The 18,830-nt window shown below is 39.7% G+C and overlaps 1 protein-coding gene across 1 annotated transcript; it reads right to left on the minus strand.

The window, feature by feature from the left end:
* Nucleotides 1-5,374: 5,374 nt before the first annotated feature.
* On the minus strand, nucleotides 5,375-11,897 carry LOC129763054 (solute carrier family 35 member E1 homolog). The gene is made up of 4 exons (XM_055761803.1): nucleotides 11,163-11,897; nucleotides 6,482-6,816; nucleotides 6,184-6,423; nucleotides 5,375-6,118 (listed from the first exon to the last, which is right to left on the minus strand). Exons 1-4 carry the CDS (start codon nucleotides 11,488-11,490, stop codon nucleotides 5,792-5,794), a joined length of 1,230 nt encoding a protein of 409 aa, XP_055617778.1. The 5' UTR covers nucleotides 11,491-11,897; the 3' UTR covers nucleotides 5,375-5,791.
* Nucleotides 11,898-18,830: the final 6,933 nt, after the last annotated feature.

The raw sequence follows: 18,830 nt of genomic DNA on the forward strand, positions 1-18,830 counted from the left end.
AACTATCGTTTAGTACTATGACCTAGAGTTTTTTGGTGTACAAACGAGTAATTTATGTTTTTCTGTATTGTTTGGTTGATAGCCATAAATAATTCAACCTATTTTTGTGAGTGTCATCACAGAAATACTTTTATCAGAACATGAACATGGACATAAATCTTAAACAGAAGAAGAAAAAAATCGCGGCAGTTCTGACATACATACTTCTCAAAAGACAAACTCAGAAAACCCACATACTCTTATTGGTTTTGATCCACATGGTGTGATGACTCTCGGAATAGGAAGTTGAACTTCTGCACCTGTAGTTGGAGTGGGAGGCTGATTCCCCTTTGATTCCGACGAGTCTTTCACGTCCTCCTCATTCTGATAATTATTGTTTTTGGGTGTATCACTCTGAAACAGAAACAAGCTTTTTAGTTTTTTTTTAATTTGGAAGGATCATTGTAGTTGTAGATTTGGTTTCAGGGGAGTTTTAAAGACTTTTGAAAAGTCTCGATAAGTAATAATATGCTATTGGTAACATCAATGATTGCTCTTTCAGCACTAAAACAGTTCAAACAAAAATACTTCAATTTAATCACTGTGAAACTGATATTCCGAGAAGAACTGGAAAGCGATTTGAATATTTCTTTTGATATTATATAGGTTGCTATCGATTCTATCCTAGTAATGGTTTAAAGAGCAAAAAATCTTGCTACGACATCATATTGATCGACTGATGCTGTATAAATAAACGATTTAACATTTAAAAAAATCAAAATGATACCTCATTTTTCCAACAGACTGAGCACTCAATTGGATATCTGTTGAGCACAAAATAAATCTTCTTCTTGGTATTGTCATATTCTAGGTAATTAAAAATCGAAATTTCTCAACACGTTCTATGTTTAAATCCGAACTAAAGTTAGTTACCATACTCACTAGTGAGTATGACATCTCGGGCTTTTTTGTGCCCCTTTGCGCAAACGGGTTTGTAGGATACCGAAACTAGTACTAGAGTGTACACACGATATGTTCACATGTTCATATGTTCACGCTATGTTCTAGCTAAACACTATTACTTGCAAGTTATAACTATTAACTATCACCTCATAGTTTTGGTGTTTCTACGATGCTATACCTTAGTTTTCTATCACATAGCTCACTATATACTAGAAAAAGCGTCCGTTGGACAGCACCTCAACTGATATATTTGATCTCTCAAAAGTTAAATGTAAAGAGAAAAACAAAGTAATAGATTTTTGTCGTAAAGTTGAAAAATGAAAAAAAATTGTAAGGGGTTGTATATAGGACACGACCGCATATTTTCGACGTAGAACTACGCAATTATATTATGCAATCCACTTGTTTACCACTTCGAATATTATTTTAGAATGCGTCGAAATTTTTGTAACAGATTATGTTCTTCATTACAAATAAATTTGATGAACGTCCTTTTCCGTTTGATATGATGCATGAGACTACCAATGTATGTGAACGGAAGAATTATCAAACGATCATTGTATTTTACATTCCCCTCTGAAATTATTGCACATCTCATGTTTACGTAGTTCTCGAACCGCGAAAGTTCATTCACCTCTAGTATCTGTAATGACGATTTTCCCAGGCTTCTCAGTTCAAAAGTACGTTTTAGGGAAACATATTCCGGTCTGCACAACGACAAGCGAGTACAAAATTACTCAACATAAAAAATTACCCCCGACTTGCATGTATTTGCAAAGCGGATTCCCCCAGACACATTAATTTTGAAGTCAGTGTTAGGGAAACACAGCTCAGTGGGGAAAAATACTCCCGACTTGCATGTTTTGACGAAGCGGATTCCCCCAGGCACATTGATTTTGAAGTCCGTGTTAGGGAAACACAGCTCGGTGGGAACAAAAATACCCTCGACTTGCATGTATATTTGCAAAGCGTATTTCCACAGGTACATCGATTTTGAAGTCTGTTTTGGGGAAACCGTAAATCGGGCCAATCAAAACATGGCATTTAGGGCGTTTAGATAACGCTTGACATTTTATAGTTATTCAATTGTTCATCTCATGAAAAATAACATTTTATTAATTGTGATAGACGCGTAGAAATATTTCCTATCAATTGATGCAAACATTTTTCCGATCTGTTGAGAAATGTTCGAGTTATAAGCATTCGAAATACGGGTAGGGTTAGCACACAAATCGGCAGAACAAATGTATGGGAAGAAAGAAAGTTCTTCCATTTTTCGTGAATTCGAACCGTTTAGAGATTAGCGAATTGTAATGTATAGCATATCAAACAAATCTTAGAGAATTTCCGACTCGATTGGTATGCAAACCATGAGTGAAAATAGTTATTAACGTTAACTTTATTTCATAAAAACGTGACCTGTTTTCTAATTTGGCACCCTTCCTGAAAGACGTAGTTCTACGTCAAAATAAAATCAATATTCATTTCGTTACAATGCTGTCTCGTTGGAGGAAAATACGCGCTTGTCTTTTAAAATATGCACGGCTAAACTTAACTGCTGGGTCTGGCTGGGGCTCGCTAAATAACTGCTGGATCTCGTTCATGAATTGGGAAACCAACGATACGCCAGACAACAATGGAGCTGATGTATCGTTCTTATTTGGAATTTTGGCATTACTCCGTTGTTGTCATTCAATCGAGGAATGTTCACAGCGGTATTCTATTTTACAATCACAGCCATATTGCCACTTCCTTTATCCACTCAAGGTTTAGAGTTCCCGTGAACGTGAACACGGACAAACACTTTTTTGTTAATAATTCATCAGTCCATATATAAAACGCGAGGAAAACATCTTGAAACGATAGGAAGAAAAATTTTCTAGTTGAGAAACATGTTTAAACACAATTCATATTGATAAAAATGAATTAATTCAATATTTCACAACAGTTCTGAATTTCCACCGTGGAATCGAGATGTTGATGAACTCACCATAGTTCACCGACTTCGGTGAACGTGAACGTGAAAACAGTGGTGAATATAGACGTAAAAATATTTCCACGTTCATGTTCACGTTCGAATTAGAGCTGGGCAAATCAGCTCATCATGGTGAGCGGCTCAGAGCCATTCAGCTCATGCAAGTGAGCTGCTCATTTGGAACAGCTCTTCAGCTCAGTTGAAATTTGCGGTTGTCCACACAATTGCATATGAAACGTAACTACCATGGGACATTTTATAGTGTGTATTTTCTTAATAGACGGAAAGCAAAAAAATAAACGAATTTAATTTGTAATTGTACACAAACTAAAACTAATATGAATTCTAATAAACAAATATTGAATGCCGAAATCCAACATAGAAGATGCTTAGAACCAGAAGTAGCCAAATCAAATGCCTTCAGAAATATTGGCCGAGACAACATTTTTTGATAAAACTACCGATATATTTTTTTTGCATTCAAGGATTAACAAAAATAAATCCAATAATAGGCGCAAAGAAATAATTATTCGCGATGGAAAAGGTAACAAAAGGACCATTATCAATCATCTGCATTTATGCCGGATTGTTTTCTGAATTGTTTTGGTTCAGCACGCGGAAATTAATTTGTGTTTCCACAGTCATGCTTAAATAACAATATACTATAGTAATTTTATTTACAAGCATATAATAATGTGTATTATTCTGTTTGGCAATGTAAGAAAAATTTAATGAAGTAACGAACGACTGAATATCTTCAAAACAAAAACTTTTTTCCTATCTGGCATCTCTGCTAAAGCTAAAGAACGACGAGGGACACACGAAAACAAACTGACGTCATATCATAAAGCACGGGAGACGAAAAATTCTTTCGCGTTTCTCAATTCACACTCTCTGCAGCTTTTGCGATCCACAGCTATGTAGCTCTTCAACTCAACGGCTCAGCAGCTCATCAACTCAGCTGCTCATCAGCTCAACAGCTCAACAGCTCATCAGCTCATCAGCTCTCCAGCTCCGTAATGAGCTGATGAGCTGCGTTGTTTTGATTGCGAGCCGATCCGAATCCGCTCACTATGATGAAGCGATTCGAATGAACAGCTCATGAGCGGATGGCACATCTCTAGTTCGAATGCCCCAAGGCATTCTGAAAATTATTTCACCGTGAACTGTAAAAGGATATGTTTAGCAATTCTCAAGTTTTCAATGAAAATTTTGATATGGATGCAATTTCAATCAATCGGATCTCTGCGCGAGTTTAAAAAACTTCGTTGGTTTGGGTTGATTCGTGAACAACTGTATATTTTATCCGAATTACTTTATTGAAGATCGATGTTTATTTACTTCACGTTCACTGTCGAACTTTTAATATGAACGTGAACGTGAACAAAATCATTCTATTCACCACTATTTTTTGAGTTGTTTGTACGCAATGTAGTTCACCGTGAAATGATTGTCCTATTCCACCGCCTGTTCAAGTTCACGTCCACGGGAACTCTGAACCAGGCTTAAGGCGATAAAGGTTTCGAATCACCGCATGGACTATACACCATTATTGTTGTAACAGTATCGAACAGTTATTCATATTCCGGAATCCGATTGGTTTGAAACTGTCGTTTAAATACATAGAAGACATAGTCCTAACCCTAACTTAACTTTTTGTCTATAAATTTCCTTGCATTTCCACCAAATCTTTATACATAACATAAAATCATCGCCAGACACAATTTTCGTTTAAGATTTATCCCTCAATTGCAGAGAATGTGTTGCTTTTTCACGTCGGACACATTTTTGATATTTGGATTAACTTTAGAAAAATTGGTTTAGAAGCGTGTTTATTCTTCCCGAGTATCCATTTTACATTTCTGCTTCACACAAATGGAACACGGAGCTCAATGTTGTCTATGTCGAATTGCGCCGCAAGGTTGCCACATTTGCACAACTCGATTGGACTTGAGTAGAACGGATCTCAGAATGACAAATTGCAGTCCGTTCGAATAATGTTGACTCTGACGCTGTTACAGCGTTGCTGATGATTGTGTTTCCCAAGTCAATGTATTCTTCCTCAAACCACTTATGTTGATTAGGTCGTAGGAATGGCAGTCGTTTGCTCTCTACCTTCGCGTACATGTCGACTATGAATTGTTGGTACAGCTCACGACATCATACGATACACATAAAATCCATCGAGCGCACTCCTTTATTTTATTCGTCTGATATAGCTATTCAGAAATATTATTTCAAAATGAGTAATGATGTTCATTATGAATGGAGTACCTATGGCAGGATCACTTTGTCTAATGTTGTGCAATATTATGAACTAAAAGTTTAAATTTCATGTAATTTAGAAAAGAAGAAGGAGTGATTAAGGAAGACCATGAATACAGCCGGAACACCTGTAATACTTGTAATAATGGGTCCAGTGATGACAATAAAGAACAGCATACATTTTGCAACGTGTTCCATAATTTATAAATAGCCTTTATTAGGTATTCTTCTGCATACATGCTCTAGTCCGGTTTATATACTTTTATATCACTGCAATCTGTTGTTTTGCTTTCTGATAGTACCGTTCGTCAAGTTTATAGAATATCGGTTCTCTGCATCGGATGAATACTGCTGCTAGAAATTACGTGTAATTATGCAAGGCATAGGACAAAGGACTGTTTTTTTTAAACGTAAGGATAATAAATAAATCTTCCGTCAATAAGCGTTTTTGGCTGTGTCTCCCACACACGAAGAAGAAGATACATAGTTTTAAACTATTCTAGTCAATAAATTTGTTTAGCACTAAAGTCAACTGTACAATAACAAAACAAAAAAACGAACCGTGAATCTACCTATATCAACACATTTCTAGTCACTCTCTTCCGGCCCTCAGACAAACATCAACTTGCCTCCGGTGTTGGCTATCGTCGTAGTCGTAATATTGCTGTTGCTGAGTAGCAAATTGGTGGCACTGTTACTGCTGGCATCACTGCTGCTGTTGTTGTTGAAGGTGGGTCTGCCATTTTGGAAGTAACCAGCCGCACCTCCGTTGGGCAGTCCTCCATTGCTGAGACCATTTATGCCGGGGTGGCTATAGTGGCCATTTCCATTAAGGAGGGTACTATCCTCCAAGGGTTTGTATTTGATGTTGTTGTTGCTCGCCGCGTACGGGAGGATCGTCTGTTTCGGCTGTTGCCGTCGGGAAAAGTATTTAGCCTAAAATGGATAGAGGGTTCTCATCAGACGGGTTCTAGTTGGGTTTGATTGACAATTTCAATTACCCTATTGTAACACAAAACGCCCATGATGGCCACCAGCATACCGAAGATGTTGACCCAAGTCACGGGATTGCCCAGGATGAACAATGATATCGCGATCACGAAGATCCGCTTGCTGGCGCTGGCCACAGCGTACGTTAGTGGAGTCACAATCGACAGCACGCTGAAGGCGAGAATGTTTTGCAACCAATTCAGGACTCCGTCAGTGAATAGCAGCGCGATTATCCGATAATCACCGGTAGTCTGTGAAAGAGGTCGATCGTTAAGAAGCGATCTTTTTCTACCGACATTTACAACTTACGATAGCCGGATGTTTGATGACACTAAACAGATCGAAAAAGAACCACACCGGCAGGAACATAAACAGCGCTAGCCGCCCAAGTATGTGCAGCAATCGCAGATGATGCACCCCGGTCTCTTTGAGGACCTTCTTGGAGAAGATGTTTTGCAGCGAGAAACCCATTGTGGCGAGCAGTGCACTGATCAGTCCAATCATGTCGAAGGAAAGCTCGGTCAGGGTGGCAATTCCAACGCCCACGATGATCGGAACTAAGCTTAGGTATACTGCCTTGGTTTGCCGCTCGCGCATGATGATGCGCGACAGGATCACGGTGAATAGCGGCATGGTGGCTTTCACTGTGGAAGTAAAATGAACCAGATAAATGAATGCTTTCACCGAGTGAGAAGCGCTAACGATTCGCGAAGCAATTTGAGTAGATTGTCAAATAAATTTCAAGCATTAAAATGTACTGTTGATTGCTCGCTGTCTAGAGCAGTGAAACTAAAATACTGAACTTCTTGAATATCTAATTAGTTTTTCACTATCACTTAGCAAAATTACATCGCCAACGCAGAACTAAATATCTTAGAAGACGCAGAACGGTAATAGAAAATCCTAAATGAATCTATCGTGTGATGACGAAAGCAATAGTGTCGAACCAAATTTTCGCCTTCAGTTTTCCACCATTCCACTCTCAACGCTGAAAAATACTGGAAACAATAATTGGAATTTATTCGTCGAAGTCCTCCCAATCCATGGTGGGATAGCCAATGTTCCAGACTTTATCAGGATACATAGAACGCATTTAAAGCTTTTTGGAAACGTGGAACCATTGAAAATTTTCAAACGTATTTGGACCTTGAAAATCAATTTAAAAACTTGATCAAAGGGAAAAACGTACTTATTGGCGAAATTTCGTGAGAGGTTTGTCACGAAACATGAGAAATCGCTTTTCAACGAATGAAAGCGAAGAAAATTCACATCGATGGATTTTTAATTTTGACGGAAGGTTTTTCCCGATTCCGCTCTCGTGCTAAAAATTGTTCGCGATATACCACAAGATAGGTGCGATCTTGATTCCGAGTTTTCGATGGTAGAATTCTCTCTTGCTCTCCTTTCTTGTAACAAATCGGCTCCAGGAACGGATAGAATTAAGTTCAACTTGTTGAAAAACCTCCTTGATGTGGCGAAACATCGCTTGTTGAATTTATTCAATCGTTCTTGTTCCAGATGATTGGACAAGTGCGAATTATAGCTATTCAAAAACCCGGAAAATCCGCGTCCGACTTCAATTCGTACCGCCCAATAGCAATGCTGTCTTGTATACGGAAATTGTTGGAGAAAGTGATCTTGTTTCGCCTTGATCGATGGGTTGAAACGAATGGCCTACTCTCAGATACACAATATGGGTTCCGCAGGGGCAAGGCGACGAATGATTGTCTTGCGTTGCTTTCTTCAGAAATTCAAATGGCTTACGCCGAAAAAAAAAACAAATGGCTTCAGTATTCTTGGACATAAAGGGGGCTTTCGATTCTGTTTCAATAGAGGTTTTGTCGGACAAATTACACTCTCGGGGTCTGCCGCCTCTATTGAATAATATGTTATATAACTTGCTTTGTGAGAAACATTTGAACTTTTCTCACGGAGATTCGGCAGTAAGTCGGGTCTCTTACATGGGCCTCCCCCAGGGCTCATGTTTAAGCTCCCTTTTGTACAACTTCTATGTAAGCGACATCGATAATTGCCTTACACAAAATTGCAGCCTAATACAACTTGCAGATGATGGAGTGGTGTCTGTCGTAGGATCAAAAGATTCCGACCTGCGAGAACCCTTACAAGATACTTTGAACAATTTTTCAACCTGGGCCATTGGGCTAAGGATCGAATTCTCCACGGAGAAAACAGAGATGGTGTTTTTTTTCTAGGAAGCATAGACCAGCAAAATCAAAGCTTCAACTTTTGGGTAAACCGATCATGCATGCTATGTCATTCAAGTATCTGGGGTCTGGTTCGACTCCAAATGTACTTGGGGGCCCATATTAGGTATCTGAGTAAAAAATTCCAACAAAGAATAAACTTTCTCCGTACAATTACCGGCACCTGGTGGGAAGCCCATCCAGAAGATCTTATAATGTTGTATCGGACAACTATTCTCTCAGTAATGGAGTATGTCAGTATGAGCAGTTGATCGAGCTTAATTTTCATTCTGGATTCATGAGTTGATATCATGAATTCATCTCCATGCAGGTTGATCCTTCTTCGTATATTCCCAACCGTGTTTGTTTTCCTGACTACATCAATTCCTCTGTACATTTTGATCTGTTCATGGAGGAGAAAATCCATGGAATTCCAGATTATCGTCAATCGGGGATCGTTCCTACGATCTTCAATGCAAAGTATGGGTGTATCAATTGTGATAATATGTACTTCAATGATGGGTCCTCTATGAATGGTCGCCTCACGACCTGTTGAACACTATTACATTGTAACGGATAGTCTTAGCTCTGTCGAAGCTATCCGTTCAGTGAGGCCGGAAAAGCACTCGACATACTTCCTTGAGAATACGAGAAATTTACCAGCTTTAACCAGACGCTATTATGTCATTACCTTTGTCTGGGTAATGAGGGGGCTGACTCATTGGCAAAGGTAGGTGCAATTGAAGGCGATGTTTATCAGCGTCAAATCGCCTTCAATGAATTTTATTCTTTAGTCCGTAAAAATACCATCGTTAACTGGCAACGTAAGTGGAACGAAGATGAATTGGGCCGGTAGCTTCACTCGATTATCCCTAAGGTTAGCCTCAAACCATGGTTCAAAAGTCTGGACTTGAGTCGGGACTTTATTCGCACCTTCTCTCGACTCATGTCCAATCACTGTTCGTTAGACGCGCTACTCTTTCGTTTTAACCTTGCCGATAGCAAGATTACTTGTGGCCAAGGTTACCACGACATCGAACACGTTGTTTGGTCGTGCGAGGTGTATCTTGTTGCCAGATCGAATTTAGAAAACTCTCTTCGGGCCCGGGAAGGCAGCCCAATGTGACGGTGAGAGATGTGTTGGCTCGGTTAGACCTTGATTACATGTCCCAAATATATGTTTTCCTTAAAGCTATCGATCTTCGAGTGTGATTGTTCATACATCCTTTTCCCCTCCTTTTCGTCCTTCACGAGCTATCGGTTAGAATAAGTTAAACTATAAATACATATTAGATGTAAGGATAGTTTTAAGAATTGAGTGTGAAGTGTCAGTGCGAATGAGAATGTGAATGTGAGTGTGAGTGTGAACACACATCTCCTTATATCCCATCCTTTTCCTAATGAAAATGTGTCTCCCTTCTAAACTCGATTCGACCACGAGTAATCAGTTTCCTATTTTATTAACCATAGAATTACGGAAACATGTTAAAATATGCTAGTAGAAATATAGTTAAGAGTTTGTCTCCTTTAAACTTATGTAAGTGAGCCTGTAAAAATAAACGGATTAATAAAAAAAATTAAATTTCAGTACTTCTACCAAAACTCAACATTATAATATCAGATTATTCTCAGACACAATTCTCGTGCAAGATTTTTCATCCACTTGCAAATAACATGTTTCTCCGTTACATAGAATAAATGTTTGATACAGAAAATATGATAGAATAAAGACAGCCTTAAATCGGACAATTCCTTTCTCGAGTTTTGCTCTTACCAACACATTCGGCGATCCATTTTTATTTATATAGATAGAAGAAGCTATAGGGGTGAGTTTTATCACATTAAAATCCATCTCCACTTTCGAACAAAGATCAATTTCGTTAGCGCAAACATCAAATGGACTAACAACGCTAGTTTTCGAGTTATGCAGAAATTTGTATTTCATTTGTACGGCAGAACCAATTAAAGCTCTTTGACCGTTCTACCATTTGTCCTTGACACCCAACTGTTAACTTTCTTTATTTTTCCGTAATATCGTTATAAAAACAGTTTATGGTGAGCCTTCAATCAAAATCTCCAAAAATCATGATTTTCACTCTACTGTACTTATAATAACCAATTAATTTTCACCTTAACGTTGAAATATTATATTTTTTTCTGGAAATAAGCCATTCTTGAAACATAAATTTTTTTTCCAAACTATATATAATCGAGTCTAAAATTGTATATAATCAAATCATATATTATCGAGTTTGTAAATAATATATAATGTACAGATTCAGCTTCCGGATTCAAACTCATAATAAACTCATCCGGATAAAAGTTTGATTCCGGATTTAAATTCAGATTCTGGATTCACATTCAGATCTCGAATTCTGATTCTGGTTCCGGATGCATTTTACAAACTTGGCATGAGTGCAACAAATCTCAACTTTTCATGCAAATTTGCGACACACAATCTATGGATATGTGTGGCGGCCACACAACGAGAAACGAAACCATCAAACTCCTTCGACAAGACGTAATAGTTTGGATGGATGTAATAGATGGGAACACACGTAAAAATCTCTTGTGTAACACACGCCACCGCGCGAATGTCGGTTAGAAGGCGTTTTTCGGCGGCTCAGCGGAGCGTGACTTTCTCTTTTCCAAAGCATTTGGAGTGCGAGAAAGAGTGAGAGTGAATTGCGATTATGGAACTCATTAGCCGAAAGCGCAGCTTTCGCAATTGAGCGAATTTAAAAGGACCACCCTAGAATTATGCCATACGCGGGAATATAGCTTACCTGTATGTGCATAGGATACAGGCACCTTCCAGATGGAAATGTGCGAGGTAACCGAGGCGAGGAACTTTCCCAGCGCAAGCGGGACGATAAACTGCAGATAATATCGCCACGAGATGTCCACATACTTCCGAACGCCCCACAGATTGAAGAACGGCCCGCTGTACAGTGTTATGCTGGTCAGCTGCACCATGGTCACCGTCATCGGATACGGGAACTCGCTCAGGATCATCTTGCCGATGACGTTATTGCTGCTGGACACTACATACCACAGGATGCAGAGAAGCGTAATCGTCAGCATCTGACGGGTTGCTGCCTTGTCCACAGCCATGGCGCTGTGTCCTTCTGTGTATACAGCACTCGTTCAAGGTTCACTCCCTTTTCTCTCCGTTCACTTGTGGGGATTTTACCCCTTTGTCGTAAGCAGGGTATTTTGTGCCGCGTAGACAATTTCTCCAGCTGTTCTCCAGAGGTAAACAAAACACTGGTGACGAACGCTATTTAGAACAGATGAATTCCCAGCGGATGGAGCACATAGCTGACGAAAAAACTTCTCTGATCATCGCGAGCACTTCTTGACGTTCACAATCATTCTCATCTTTTTCTTGACACGACACGCGAGACGAGGACAACACATAAAGGCTTGCTTGCGTTCACGGTATGGTGGCGGTATGTATACAAGCCACAGTGAACCAGACGGTATGGGATTGTGTGTTGTGTACACGCCCTGCCTCGAACGTCTCTCGACGACGAACATGAACGCACAATCCTTTGTGTATGTGTGTTGATGCCAGCTGACACTGACAGTTGACGGCGGCGGTTGCGAATGAACTACGTGGAGCGCATGATTTGCGCTACTGTTTGAATCTTGGGGCGCCGAACTTTAAAATGACCGTTGATGCGGGATAGCCGCTGTAAACAAACAGAAAATGAATGCGCTGTATTCGGAAATATAACAAACATAAAGCTAAAAAGTCATTTAAAAATGTAATCTACATAAATTTGTGAGTTAAACTATTAGGTTCATTGGTTTTTGCATGAAAAATACATTTATTATTAATTGATCCGGCGAACTTCGTCCCGGCCAAAATTATTTTTGACGTAGGATGACGTCTTTCGGGAACATATTGGGGTACAAATTGAAAATCTAAAATCGAGCACACCGTGAAAATTGTCCAATTTCAAATGCTCAGTAATTTCATGATGGATTGATGAAATTTTTGCGTCAATCGATTTTGGTACTCCATAACAATTCTTTATATTGAAAACAATAATATATTTCATGAAACTAACTATTGAACAATTGAAAAATCTCAACCCCTATCATAACGGAAATACCCAATTCTGATTGGTCGAAATTGACGACACATGTGGCGGATCCCTAACAGACACATCTAAACCAAGCTGCCTGGGTGAAATCGGCATTGAAAATACATGACAGTAGGGGGAGCCGAAGTGTATTCTCTAACAGGGACATCAAAACCAAGCTGCCTGGGGGAAATCGGCATTGAAAATATTAGGCTCTCAAAAAAGTCCTGCGGTATTTTTTTTGAATTTCCATTTGTTCATAAAATTAGTTACAATCATCTGTTTTAAGTCAAATATGCGCCGTTTTGTTCGATGACTTGTTCCCAACGAGATGCCAACTTCATAATAGCCCTGTTATAGAAGCTCATTTCCTTATTGGTAAAAAACTCGGATAGCCAATTTACACAGGCCTCTTTTGTGGCTAACTTCTGACTACCTAGCTCGTTCGCCATGGACAAAAGCAGGTGGTAGTCACTTGGTGCAAGGTCCGGACTATACGGCGGATGCAAAAGAACCCCCTATCTGAGCTCCCGGAGCTTCTGGCGCGTCACCAAAGAAGTGTGTGGCCTGGCGTTGTCCTGATGGAAGACAATACGGCCTCTGTTTATCAAAGATGGCCTCTTCTTCATGAGTGCTACCTTCGAGCGGTCCAGTTGTTGGCAGTACAGGTCCGAATTGAGCGTTTGGCCATAGGGAAGCAGCTCATAATAGATTATTCCTTGACAATCCCACCAAACAGCAGAACCTTCCTGGCCGTTAATGAGGGCTTGGCCACCGTCTGAGCCGCTTCAGCGGGCTTCGACCACGACCGCCATACAAATGAAACACAAATTTCAGCATTACTCGAGAATTAATCAAGCAAATAAAACAAAATTTGACATGTAACGTAACGGAGAAACATGTAATTTGCAAGTGGTTGAAAAATCTTGAACAAGAATTGTGTCTGAAAATAAATATTATATTGACGAGTTTTGGTAGAAGTACTAGAAATTTTATAGTAAAAGGTAATTTTAAGGGGTAGATTAGAAGATCAATCAATGAATAATTCTGCGATTGGACCCATGAACAGCGCTCAGAAAACGTGGATGTGATAACGAAAATTTATTTTGGGCGGGACGAAGTTTGCCGGGTCAGCTAGTCCTATATAAAAAGTTATTAATTATAAGAATGGGTATATTTTGTGTCAAAATATGAAATGGTTGATATTTTATTTGTTTATTAGAAATAAATGCTGTAAATTTAATTAAATAATCATTTTTCAATTTACCAACAGTCTTTTGCGAACTGATAAACAAAACAAAACAATTTTTGTGGTGGGGGGACTTAAGTGACTCCACTCCGTCGTTTATGTTATAAAATAGACTCCGTACTCAAAGGGTTGATTTTTTTTCAAATAACATATTTATACTTTACATGGAATATGGTAAATGATTTTGGTTTGTCCGATTTAGGGTTTTTTTCACGCAACTGGCAAATTCAAATCGATTTTTCTTGATGAAAATCACATAGAATCAAGAAGTTTGGGTTTGTTGAAAAGCCCCAAGTCTCTAGTTGCTAATAATACCGCATGGCGTTCAATTTATCCAAATTTTTATGTTTTTCAACAATTTTCTTCGAAGCGAAATTATGATCTTGGTTTGTCCGAAAAAAAGATCATGGTTTTCCGGTTTTGGAAATCACTATTTTTGAATGGAGGAATTCGAATTTTCAAGTAGATGTTGCATTTCTCATTGCTTGAGTTCACTGACATCATATTGATCCATTCATAATTTAGGCTTTCTCCGAAACATTATCTTTCCTTAGGCATTTTTAAGGGTGAACATTTCTCAACGCAGAGAAACTTTATTTCTGCTACGCACGAAGGACAACATAAAAATACTGCAGCGCGCCAAGTGGCTGCCATAATAACAATTTGGACGAACCAACATCAGCGCATTGAACAACCCATGATCAGAATTGAGTTCATCAAGATGCACTAATTATATGATTTAGATGAATAAATCTGATCCAAATGATCGAATGAAAGTTAGCTCAAATGAGGGGCGCTTTGACACCAATAGAAGGTGAACTTTATTAACCTTAAAAACATGTGAATCCGTAAAAATCTATCTATCTATCTATATATATAAAAATGGAGTGATGTCTGTCTGTCTGTCTGATTCTTATAGACTCGGAAACTACTGAACCGATCGACATGAAAATTGGTATGTAGGGGTTTTTGGGGCCGGGGAAGGTTTTCGTGATATTTTGAGACCCCTCCCCCCTCTCTAAGGGGGGGCTGCCATACAAATGAAACACAAATTTCTGCATTACTCGGAAATTAACCAAGCAAACGAAACCAAAGTTGGCATGTGAAAGTTTTAGGGTGCAATAAATGTTTCTAAAGGGTGTGTCACATCAAATTGCATCACGGAAAAAACGCTGTAGAAATTTAATTTTTAGGAATTATATCTTCAGCTTTCGCTTATAATTAGATAAGAGTGTATAGATCACGTTGGCCATGCTTCACTGTCAATTTTTCGTAAATTTGGAAAAATGTCGTCGAACGAAAAAGAGCGTCGTGAATTAATCCTGTGCACTCCTTTCGAGAATCCGAAGTTGTCACATCGGGACATCGGTAAGATGCTGGAAATCGTCCAATCCACGGTCAGCAGAGTACTAAAACTATACTTCGGGAACCTAACCATCGACCGGAAGGTGAAGAACAGCAAAAATGGATGCTCCGTCAGTGAAAAAGATCACAAGCGCGTAGTTAAGCAGTTTAGACGTGATCCGAGAAGTTCGGTCCGGGATGTCGTCAATAAGCTGAATTTGTCAAGTTCATTCATCCAGCGGACCAAGCAGCGGGAGGGCCTGCGTACATACAAGGTTCAGAAGGCTCCTAACCGCGACGAAAGGCAAAACATGGTGGGAAAGACGCGAGCCCGGAAGCTGTACACCGAAATGCTGACGAAGCCGCATTGCCTCGTAATGGACGACGAAACCTACGTCAAAGCTGACTTTCGTCAGCTGCCGGGCCTGTTGTTCTTCTCCGCAGAGGACAAATTCAGCGTTCCGGAGGAGATTCGCAAGCAGAAACTATCCAAATTTGCCAAAAAGTACATGGTGTGGCAAGCGATCTGCTCTTGCGGATAGCGGAGCGCCCCCTTCGTGATGACCGGCACGGTAAACGGGCAGGTTTACCTTAAGGAGTGCCTACAGAAGCGCTTACTACCACTATTGAAGCAGCACGAGGGCCCGACCATCTTCTGGCCGGATCTCGCTTCGTGCCACTATTCAAAGGACGTGTTGGAGTGGTACGAAGCCAACGGGGTCACCTTCGTGCCAAAGGAAATGAACCCGCCCAACGCGCCGGACCTTCGCCCAATAGAGAAATATTGGGCGATTATGAAGCAGGCCCTCCGGAAGAACCCGAAAGTTGTCAAATCGGAGGCAGACTTCAAGAGAAAATCGATTTCTGTTCAAAAAAAAACTACAACCTGACGTTGTACAGAACCTTATGGACGGGGTAAAGAGGAAGGTGCGAGCATACGGGCTTGGGCTCGAAGTATGAATAAAAAGAAAATGCCAAAAGTTGTTCAATAGTTTTTATTTTACTGTCTAAAATTTTCAAAAGGATCGGTCTACTGGGCGAATTTCTACAGCGTTTTTTCCGTGATGCAATTTGATGTGACACACCCTTTATGATGGTTAGACAGTCCTTCCCCCACTCAAAGGGGGGGGGCTGCCATACAAATGAAACACAAATTTCTGCATTACTCGAGAATTAATCAAGCAAATGAAACCAAATTTGGCATGTGGAGGTTTTAGGATGCAATAAATGTTTCTATGGTGTTAAGATACTCCTTCCCCCTCTCTTAGAGGGGGCTGCCGTACAAATGAAACACAAATTTTTGCATTACCCGAGAATTAATCAGGCAAATTAAACCAAATTAGGCATATGGAAACTTTAGGGTGCAATGAATGTTTCTATGGTGGTTAGATACCCCTCCCCCCTCTCTTAGGGGTGGCTGCCATACAAATAAAACACAAATTTCTGCATTACTCGAGAATTAATCAAGTAAATGGGCGGGACGAAGTTTGCCGGGTTAGCTAGTATGCAATAAAATATTGTAAACCAATCATCATTTACCTTACACGTTTGATACAGAAAAGTGAATATTCATTCATAATTTTTATTTTCCACCTGAGAATCATTTTCGCTTCACACTAACAGGAAACGAAACTTAATTCCGCAAACGTGAAATCCCAAAGCATTTCGAAAATTTCAAAACTTGTTCTCGCCATAACACTGATCTATGGACCGAAACAAACACAACAAAATAAAGGCGGCTCAAATCGGACCATTGCTTCTTCGGGGTTTGCACTTAGCAAATTACTTGTGTCATTTGTATTAGTACTTAGTTGAGATTTTTATGCCAAGTAACACACCTTGGATGCATTCTGAGTGGCAAGCTCTAGAATACGCGTGACCGCAGTGCAAGTCGAAGGAAATTTCTTTGACGATAAATTCCCCCGACTAGAGCGAGAATCGAACCCGAACCCCCGCCATGTTAGGTGTGACGCTAACCATTCGGCCACGGGAGCACAAATGTATTACATCTCAGAACTTGGAATTTTAAGTTTTTAAAAATGAAGTTACAGCATTTCTAAAATCTCTTGAACATTCGATTTCTGTTCCCATATTTTTTCGTCGAGTGTAGATTTAACGACATAGTATTGCATACTAGGAAAAAGATTTGAAGGCATAGTTTTATTTAAAAATTATTATTGAAGTATTATTTGAATCCTATTAATACTTTTTCCATGTCACACTGACTATTACCATAATAGGTACACTTATTACGAAACTCCACGAACATTATTACCATAATGGATACATGGAAGTGACATTTTCAAAGAAGTTATTTGCAATTAGTCAATTAATCAACGAAATATCAGTGAGAATCCTCAAAAACAGTGTACTTTTGTATACTTATAGAGTATTTACTCGTCAGTATTTATTCGTCATTTTATGTAAGATGGTGATATATTTCCTCCATAATTGGTACACCTACCAATTTGGTGAGAAGTTTTACAATTTAGTGAGAACGAATTTTTAACCCGATGTGTGTAGACAAAAATATCGAGAATAAATAAAGCATTGATTCTTTTTAAGTAACGGGTATTTCAATACGGACGCTACAAAAGTAGACCGAGAGGGACAGCAAACGACGCCATATTTTTTCCCGCTCACTTGACATTTCTTTTCAGTAAGGTTTGCCATTTCAGAATGGAAAGATATACGATCCAACAACGAGTCGAGATTATTAAAATTTACTACCGCAATTCGGAGTCAATGGCCCCAACTTTAAGAGCGCTACGTCTAATTTATGGTCGTCATAATCGTCCTGACAGATCAACAATTGAGCGTCTAGTGGAAAATTTTGAATCCACAGGCACAGTCAAAATGTTCCCGTGCTAGTGAGACAAAGTGCCCGTAGTGTCGAGAATATTGCTGCCGCTAGCGCATCAATTGAGGAAGACCGAAATCAGTCTCTCACGCGTCGTTCTCAAGCATTGGGTATCTCCTACACCAGAAGCGTCGTATGTTCGTGAATTGGGCTGAGCAACAACTTGAATTTGATCCGGATTTTCATCGAAAGATCATCTTCAGCGATGAGGCTCATTTCTGGCTGAATGGCTTCGTCAATAAGCAAAATATGCGTTATTGGTCAGGCAGCAGTCCACACGTACTCCATGAGTCACCATTGCATCCTGAAAAAAATTACGGTTGGTGCGGTTTATGGTCCGTCGGCGTCATTGGGCCGTCTTCTTCCGTGTTGATCCAGACCGGCACGTTACTGTGAATGGGAATCGCTACCGCTCAATGATAACCGATTATTTTTGACTCGAATTGGATGACACGGGCTTGGACAATATGTAGTTTCAACAGGACGGCGCCACTAGCCACACAGCAAATTTAACAATCGATTTATTGAAAACCAAGTTTGGTGAGCGTGTTATCTCACGTAATGGCCCAGTCAATTGGCCGCCTCGGTCGTGCGATTTGACGCCGTTAGACTATTCCCTGTGGGGCTACGTCAAGTCTATGGTCTATGCCAGCAAGCCAGCGACGATTGATGAACTCGTATACGAATATCTAATGTGAAATTGCAGCAGTATCGGCCGATTTATACTTGAAAACCGTCGAAAATCGGGTTCAGCGTCTGGACTTCTGCAAGCGTGCCCGTTGTGGCCATGCAAAGTAAATCGATTTCCATACATAATGGCATCAAATGTACTTTCCCATGAATAAAGAATTTCTATTTAAAAAAAATGGAAGGAATAATTTTATTTAAAAAAATGGATGGGTTATATCTA

The sequence above is a fragment of the Toxorhynchites rutilus genome, chromosome 1 (genome assembly GCF_029784135.1).
Source record: "Toxorhynchites rutilus septentrionalis strain SRP chromosome 1, ASM2978413v1, whole genome shotgun sequence".
In the NCBI taxonomy this organism is placed as follows: domain Eukaryota; kingdom Metazoa; phylum Arthropoda; class Insecta; order Diptera; family Culicidae; genus Toxorhynchites; species Toxorhynchites rutilus.